Here is a 9,106-nt window from a genome sequence, read left to right as displayed (position 1 = left end):
TCAGCATATACAAATAGGTTTTTGGGAAGCCCAAGTTTAGAATTAATTTAAACAAAAAACAGATGAATGACATATATACTTCTCTCACATTATTGTTGCTGGGTTTGTACTGAATATTAGCATGTGTATTTGTTATGGGAACAAAGTTTTTAGGCAGGTGATATTTGTTAAAATATCAAGGCATGTCATATCACCTCAGACATGGCATATATATTATTTTTATCTATTTTATTTGAATTATATTTATATGACATTTGATACAAAATGTTGTGGCATATACCAGTGAAAATTGAGTTTTGCAATCAATTTTTCTGGTCAGCCAGAAAAACTCAAAGGCAAATGAGCAAAGCGACTTGGGCAGTGAGAAGCAAAAAGTCGCTGCTAGTGTGAATGCAGGGTGACAAACAGATTTTCATAGTAAACCAGGGTTTGTTTATCCAGATCAGGAATCAGAACCCAGTCTTCGGTGTAGAGACACAGTCAGCCACCAACTGACTTTTTTTTTTTTTTTGGAAAGTGTTGTCCATGAACTTACTAATTATTATCACTGCTTATTTATTATTGTCAAAGTCTGTGGACCTGTAGCTTTCTGGAACCTCTTTCTCCCTGACTTGCCACAACTCGTAACTCATCCTGTGTAGGGCCATCTCTGGAGCAGGAACGGTCTTCATAAAGATGAGGAATTTCTCCTTGAAAAATCGTGTTCTCAAGGTGAATAAAATGAAGATCTGAATGCCCTTTGGAAAGAGAGAACATGTTTGATGGTTTACTTAGTAACAAGATGCAGTTTGGTAGAATATATGCTGTTAATATGTATGTTTAAAAAAATCCTGATATATAGGATTTAAATTTTAACTAATGTTGGATTGCAGTTGTAGCAAAATTTTCAATATGTGTAGACTCATTGTGGACCCAAGTTTGTATCATTTGCATAATTCCGACAAAAAAAAAAGCATGACATGAAGTGGGATATAAATCCTAGCATTGGGGAAACTGTGGATGCGATGGAGCTCCATTCAATACTTTTGGGACTAGCTGGACTTGATAATCATCCAACATCAGTTCCTGACCACACTAATGTTTATACTGCAGCAATGTTTCATCAGAAAAAGGTTTGTAAATAATGACTGGATTAAGAACGATTTTAGTAAATGAAGAGTAGACTAAGAACAGATTTTACTGCCTGGTGTAACAGCAGTAACTATAGCAGCAAAGATAGTAGTCATTGTTTTTCCCTTTACCTATATCTTTTACCTTTTTAAGCTTGGTTGAGTGTATACAGTAACAGCATCAATAGGCTGGGTGCCAAAATACAAGTATATTAAAATCAGTCCGGACGTAATCTTTAATTTCTGGAATTGAGGGATCTGGGTGTGATATTGGCCTATAGTAGTCCCCCTGTCGCTTGAGTGTGGTGTGTGTGACATAAATGCATATTTATTTTGAGGTTTATTGTTTGGTACATGGTTTTGGATTTTTTTTTTTTTGGTTTGTTTATCTTGGACAATTTCTTTGCCTAGAGTTCACACCTGTAAACTTGTATTGTTGGTTGACTGTGGTGGGAAGTTACTATAAGGCCTATAGACACAGGCATCCCATATAATTTGAGACCACCATATTCTCCTATTTTCCCTGTTTCCCTTTAAAGACTGGTCTGTGGGGGTTTTGTTGAGTCATAACACTATTTTAAAGTATCTGGCCTTAGCCAATGTTTTAAAGGTTGAGTGTCATTTTTAAAATAGTATTGGAAATTAAAATAAAGGATTAATTGTATTTTGAGTGTTTTGACTATTTTCCGCCCTGTAATAAATAAAAATTTTCTACAGTGTAAGCCGTTAACGAGTCTTGTGTGCCTTCAATTCCAAGAAGTTTATTTGGTTATTTTATGTTTTTGAATCTTAAAATAATTGTGTAAAATTACTGGATGGGGGTTACATGAGAAAACATGGTGACTAGAAAAACAAACAAATCTGAGAGGACTTCCTTTAATGCTGAGCATGTGAGTCACAGTCATTAATTAACATGTTTTGCCAATTAATTAAGATGAAAAGATAAAGGGACAATGGATAACCTCCATGAAATACATACATTTATATTGTGAACAGGAAGTATACCTTTCTCTGCCTGACAGTAATTGTTTTGTTTGCCACTATTCACTATATGTCTATTTTCTCACCTGGTTCTTCCTCTCTACATCTCTCCTTTCCCTATCCTTCTCTCTCCCCCTTCGCACTGACAATCATGCACAAATTAATGAATTTGACTAAAAAATTACACAAGTACAAATAAAAATTAATAAATAGGCCAAACCAACAGTTTTTCAGTGAGTTAAATAAAAGTAAAAGGTGGTTGGGGAGAATCCATATTTTATGACAGGATGACAGGACATGTGGAGTCCATAGGAATCCACCCCACATTCTCCCTCCCCCTTTTTGCTGCCAACCAATTGGCAAATATAACAAAACAAATAAGACTTTTTATCTAACAGACAAAAAAATGTAATTAATATAAATGATTACAATATATAGACATCTCTCATTTTTAGCCTGTTTATATGAGCTATTCTACAGCTAAACAGTTACTGTTGACAAAAAATTAATTCAGCATTAAGGACTACTACAATTTTTTTTAGGGCATCCGGTCATTTATTTTTTAATTGAAAAACAATTAAACATCCATGGCTGACTAGCTGACCACACACACACACACAAGACACGTTAGGAGTTGGGGGGGGGGGGGGTCATCAATTATCTGTTCGTATCTTGTCATTTCATTCTAATTCTATAATATTAATGAGCTAATACACATACAGACAGTATTAGTCTAGCACATTGGCTCTACCAGTGGTACAACAGCTTTTCCCTGCCAAGTTCAAAGAGTGGCCAGTGCTTGATTGACTTGCAGCAAAGTGTAGAAATGCCCATATGTGAAATAAGTTTGAATCCCACCTGTGTGGTGTTGCAGATGCAGAAGGCATACATAAGGATGTTGTGGGCAATCAGGTCAAAAGGCAAGAACATGAAGTAGGCGATAACCCAGGACAGACCCAATACCACGGCTAGAGACATGCTGCTCAGCAATTTCTTCCGAAGAGGGGTCACCTGTGAACTGCAGGAGAAAAGTTTAAAAAAATCATTATTGTAATTCTATTAAAGTATTATGTATTTACTACTACAGAGCATCTTGTAGCCTGCAGTCACTGCTACTAGCTGCAGCTAATGTCGACTGAAGTCTGTTATCACCACGGCTATTGGCTGGGACTGTTGATTGAGGAAACCCATAATCATCTCTGCAGTTGCTGGGCAGTTAGCCTGCTATTACTGCTGTTAGATGCTGCTTATGTCAACCAAAGGAGCCTGTCTTAATTGCCACTGCTCTCCAGCTAGTGGCCTGCTTTCACTGCTGGTATGTACTTTGTCAACTTAGGGAGCCTGTTTATACCCCCACAGTTCTGTCCTGCTCACTGTCTACTAGTTTCTGCCACTGTTATCAGTGATTTTTTTTTTTTTTCAGCTGTGCATTTGTTTGTCGTTTAATAATATAGTAGTAGAAGTAGTAGTAGTTGTACATGTATTTATAAGCACCAGTCAGGGTACTCAAGACAATACAGTATAGCTAAAACAGTAACAAACCTGGTAACATTTACAGAGAACAATAGAACTGAGGCAATAAAAAAAGAATAAGATACATTTACAAGCATGCTTTAAAGAAAAGCATACTGAAAGTTTTTAAGCATCTCTTGAATGTGGCTAGTGAAAGGCATGAACGGAGATACAGGGGGGACAAATTTGGACCCTACAATGGCAAAAAGATCTATCATCATACATATGTAATTTGGACAGAGAACAAATGAGCATCAGCAGACCAAACATGAAGGACTGTATTTGGACAACAGAGCAGAGGGGCTCAGGAACCAGGAGAACATGTCAAGATTTAAAAACCAAAAGTAGGATTTTAAATTGTATACAATAATAGCCTGAGAGCCAATGTAGGTTTTATGACATTGGAGTGGCATGTTTCCATGATCTGGTGTGAGTGAGAAGTCTTGCTGCTGAATTGTGCGCATGTTTTTTTTTTATTTTTTTTTTTCATATGACTAGCAAGGAGCCCAACAAATCCTGAGTCTGGATGTAATAAAGGCATTAATTTGAATGACTGCCAGATAGTCAGAGAGATAAAATATAGTATGGAAATGATTTTAAAGTGGAAAAAATATATTTGTTAATATTATTAATGTGAGCCTCTAGAGAAGTGTAGAATGCATGATAACACCTAGGTTACAGATATGTGCCACTAAGGACAAAATAAAATCTGGGATACATAGCGTGGTTTGAGCAAATTATTTGAAAGTGGAAGGGGATGCAATAAAAATGGCTTCAGTCTTTTTAATACCAGCTAATCAATAAGTCAAGTGTCAGATTGCTTGGTTCAGATGTAAATTCCAGCATCATCTGCATAGCAGCCAAACTTAAGGCCATGTTGTTGGATAATATCACCAAGTGGAACATATAAATTATAAAAAGAAATGGGGCAAGAACTGAACTCTGTGGGACACCACAAGCGAGAGCTGAAGCATCAGACATGAAGCGACCAAGGGAGACTAACTGTTGCCTGTCAGCGAGATATGACCTAACCCAAGCAACTGCAGTGTCAGTATGTATGCTGTGTTTAAACTGTTGTAGACACCACTTATACCCCTTATTCCAATACTTGAACTAGCCCCCTCATGCACCTCATTTGTGCATGCCTGTCTGTGCAAGTGTGCAAAGGGAATTACCCATGACCCAATAACAAGACACCTCAAAACTGAGAAATATTAAACATTAAGTGTAACTAGAATCTTTTATCTTTATTAATATCTGTGTGGTTTGAGACATGTTTTTAAAATGCAGACTTTAAGGGAAAAGCCCTCTAACTGTAGTGATATAAAATCGTCATGCAGTCCATATTAGTAGTTTTATTTTAATGTTAGTAAATGCAAGTTCCTTTATATTTTATCAAACAGAAGTAATATAAAGAAACAGGACATTGCTTGTACCCAGACATATATGCACAAATATTTACATTTCTGTGGAAAAAAAAGTCTGATAAATAGTGCTCTATGGAGGTCAAATATATTGAGCAAGTCACTCTCTGGTCTGGATTTAATAATCTGAATAGGTCATGTAAAATATTACAGAAAACCGTGGTGATGTCATCACAAAGGCATTAACAGGTGTGCCCAGTGTATTACTAAGAATTAGAGGGAGAGACGAGATGATTGTATTTAGTAAAAGAGCAGAAAGAAAAAAAGCTTGTGAGTCACAGTCTCCAAATATTCATAAGGTTATTATAATAATTGATCTCATCAACTTTAAATATATATATATGTTTAAGCATCTAATAAAACATTAAAGTTAAGCCAGGTTCCACTGTTTCATGTTTAAGCTATAGTGAGGTAAACACCTGAAGGGTGCGAGTGTCCCATTCTGCTCTTAAAGCTCTGAACCACTAAACACTTGAACCCTCGTGTCCCCTTTGTTCGCCCTTCAACAATGTCATCAAAGTGCATACTTCCAGGAAGGCCTTAGGGCTTAGACCAACAACCGAGACAGGGGGATAATTAGTGTATTCAAGCACTTGGGCATTTAAGCTACACATAGTACTTGAATAATTTCCATAGAAAAGAACCCACAAAATCAGTAGAGTCTATGAGGAGCAGTGTCACATCAGCCGAAGTCACCATGCCCAATTCCAAAGTCTTGGCTAAAGTGCTATAAAATCTCACCAGAACTGGACAGCAGAGGAAGTGTACATTCATTGTACCCCATTCAATACATCTGGAATACTCTAGCATCAGTACCTGCTCTCATTAATGTTGAATGCCTAATGCCAGGAAATTCCAAAATCTAGTCTAAAGCCTATGACAAACTACCTATTAACAGCCTTCATGTTAAATAAACAAAGCTGTGAACAGTGTATATTCCAAGAACTAGTACAAATAGTATAACAAAATAATAAATACTATGCATTATGTAAATACTAAGAATTACAATTATGTCCTAGTTATGAGTAGGTGCAGCTGTATACCAAAGCTTGGAAAGCCCAGTCAAAAGAAGTTAAACATGCTTGGAGGAGAATACTACTTAACATAGCTGATAAATAGTAGATATTTGCAGTCATTAGGGTAGCACTGTTCTGTATGTATTCAAATACAGCTAAACATGTTTACATGTTCCACAGGGACATATCTGCCAATGTAATAACCAGTACTGACCTGCTGAGTGATGGGTCAGCCTTGCAGGTGGTGTTTGCGAAGTAAAGGAGCACAAAAATGTTGAAAAATATCATAACAGCCAGAGGGAGGAGGAAGCCCCAAAATATGGGCTTACTCAAATTAAAATTGTTATTGATATCCATCCCAGCCAGCCAACAACTGCAAACACACACAAAGTTATACACCCCAGCATAGGCTACATTAGACGAGTAATAATAATTTTTTTTATAATTGAATGACTGAATATTGCATAATGTCAGAAAAACCTCTTCAAAATAGAGTCTTTACAGAAAATTTTATACAGAGGTTCATTTATATTAAAATCAAAATTTGTTTCTGTTACCTTTAAGCCATACATTTTTAGCTGCTTACACAATGTCATTGAATCATGCTTGTAAGGGAACACTAACTACCCCTTTGTCTATTATTTCAGCTAAATTATGTCTGCATTGCTATCATCAATTTGAACGTTGGGGCAGAGGAAGGAGAGTAGATCCTGGGCATATGACAGGGCCAACATTTTGACAGGAACAAAGTCACAAGATTATATCAAATCAAAGAGAGAAGTTACTTACAACTCCTCCTGTCGGTAGTTTAAAGGTGCGTTTGGTCTATAAGTGACTCCCAATGTGATGCCGACAATAACAGCAGGGAAACCTGGGATTGAAGGAGTTAAAAGCAAAAGTCAAACATTCAAATCAGCCATGATTTTATATTCCATTTTATTTCACTCAGTGATGGAGACTGAAAAGAAACTGGTCACAGGAAAAAATATTGAAGACTCAATAACAGCTAATGAGGAAAAATGTGTATGTTGACTACATTGCTTTTGGAAAAGTAAAATAAATGAATATTATTGTTAGGCTCAAGGGGTGCGGACTGACTGAGGCGGACGCACTCGCTAAAACACAACAAACTTTAATAACGAAATATAACAAAACAAAGAAACTTTAACAGAAGGAAAACAAACAGGGAGCCAAGCAGGCTAAACTAGACACCGGGAAACTGCAGAGACAGACAGACTAGATGACAGTACACAAAGTAAGCAAAACAACGAGACTGGGAACTGGAATCAAAGGAGAACGAGAATGCCATGACCTGACTAGGAACACGACGAAACAAAGGTGAAATATTCGACAAGAGGACGTGAGACAAGGGGGCTTAAATACAACAACAAACGAGAAACACCTGAAACGGATAACGAGGGTAAAGACAAGGAGGTGGAACAAAGGCGGGGCATGAACGACAACAAAACAAAGCCATGTGCTGAGATCGAGAAAACAGACATGACGAGACGAGGGCGTGACAGTTATATACTGTGCCTTTTTTTTTATATCAGCCCATCAAACTGGACTGTTTAACTAGACAAATAGGAGTCAAATAGGAGAAAATAAATAAAATTGTGATCAATCATGACTAACTGCACAGACTGATGCAATTAATAGTAATTCCATTTTCAAAAGTTTTTCAATAAAGTCCTTTTGTCACTGAGAGAGAGACCACTGGGCATGGAGCTATTTTGACAATCTGTGAAAATATATCCTTCCACTGATCTGCTCTCTTCCAAAATATGCTTCATCAGCTTCCACATTTTTTCAATTCAGTACCTGCCACCATAAACCTCCCATCCTTAATCCATTTGTTTATTAATTCGTATTATATATATATTTATTTATTTGATTTGCATACATACAGCATGGCCATGGAAGCTTTATCTCAGTACACCCCTCAGTTAATTCCTCTATGTGGATTTAGTTTTATGGTCAAATCCAAATAGATTAAGTGATGTTTTATTTATTTATTCCTCTTCTTTTGTCTCCATAAATGTTTTCCTGTATTTATTTGCTATATTCTATATGGGACGAAATGTGGTCTGATGTTAATTTTACTAGTGTTTAATCCACACAATTAGTATTAAAATTTAATATTTCGTGGACATGCTAAATGTTAATTTAACACTACATTGATTTCACACCTGTAAATTTGCTGTGCAGTTTATACATAAAAAAGGGGTTTTATCAATTATTTTATCATGTTGAATTAACCTATGAAGCAGGAATAAATCAATATCCTCAATCTCAGTTTGTGATTTGCAAATTCTTTTTTAAAAATCTGTTGTCTAAAATACTCCAGATGGCTTTTATGTGATCATTTCTACTCCCAATCTAATCTCAACCCTAATCTCTAGATCTCATCCCAAAACTAATAGATGGAGCTGTTCCACAACCTACTGTTGGATCCTTTACACTTCTCCAACCAGCTGTTGGCATTTAGTATGGGGATGTGCTTTTCTATGGAAATTATCCAAGCTCTGGCCATAACAAAATTTCATCAGTGCACCATTACACTCCTTCAGTGCACAACAAGAGCTGTATGTGTACTTTTGGACAAATGGTCTGGTCTTACCCCAGCCGACTACAGTGCAGATGGTGTTGAAGTTTTTTGGTGGTCCAGAGATGGCATTTTTGAGGAGGAAGAAAATGTGTGCGGCATAGAGGGAGCTCCAGGTGAAGGAGGCCAGCAAGAAGTACTGAAGCAGCGCAGCCATGGCAGTGCATGGCCCTTTGTCCGGTGCGTTGTAGAAATCGGATTTTGGGATGGAGTTATTTTCAGAAGGTACATAGTTTTGTTGGACCGGGTTGTTGATGCCAAAAATAAAAAGCAGGTAGTAAATAGTCATACACACGCAGATGCTGACCATCAGGAGAGTGGGACTGACCCCTCTGGATTTTCTGCAAATGGAAGAAAAGTGTTTGAAGGAGTATTCATTCATTTTTTCCACAAATATCTACACTGTAAAAATCAATTTAATGATTCCAACTTAAAATAAGTAAGTGATTTTATCACCAT

General features: G+C 36.8%; 1 protein-coding gene across 1 annotated transcript in view; it reads right to left on the bottom strand.

The window, feature by feature from the left end:
- Positions 1–258: 258 nt before the first annotated feature.
- Positions 259–9,106, bottom strand: part of LOC136676239 (adhesion G-protein coupled receptor G7-like) — a 43,110-nt gene continuing 34,262 nt past the window's right edge. Inside the window, exons 11-15 of the mRNA XM_066653092.1 lie at positions 8,663–8,988; positions 6,832–6,913; positions 6,257–6,415; positions 2,949–3,108; positions 259–737 (exon numbers count right to left, since the gene is read on the bottom strand). Of these exons, the coding sequence (XP_066509189.1) occupies positions 552–737; positions 2,949–3,108; positions 6,257–6,415; positions 6,832–6,913; positions 8,663–8,988 (913 nt within the window). The 3' untranslated portion in view covers positions 259–551. The remainder of the gene's footprint in view (positions 738–2,948; positions 3,109–6,256; positions 6,416–6,831; positions 6,914–8,662; positions 8,989–9,106) is intronic.

This window comes from Hoplias malabaricus, chromosome X2 (genome assembly GCF_029633855.1).
Source record: "Hoplias malabaricus isolate fHopMal1 chromosome X2, fHopMal1.hap1, whole genome shotgun sequence".
In the NCBI taxonomy this organism is placed as follows: Eukaryota; Metazoa; Chordata; class Actinopteri; order Characiformes; family Erythrinidae; genus Hoplias; species Hoplias malabaricus.
Note: the sequence above shows the minus strand (reverse complement) of the source record. Positions and strands in the feature narration are given on the sequence as shown.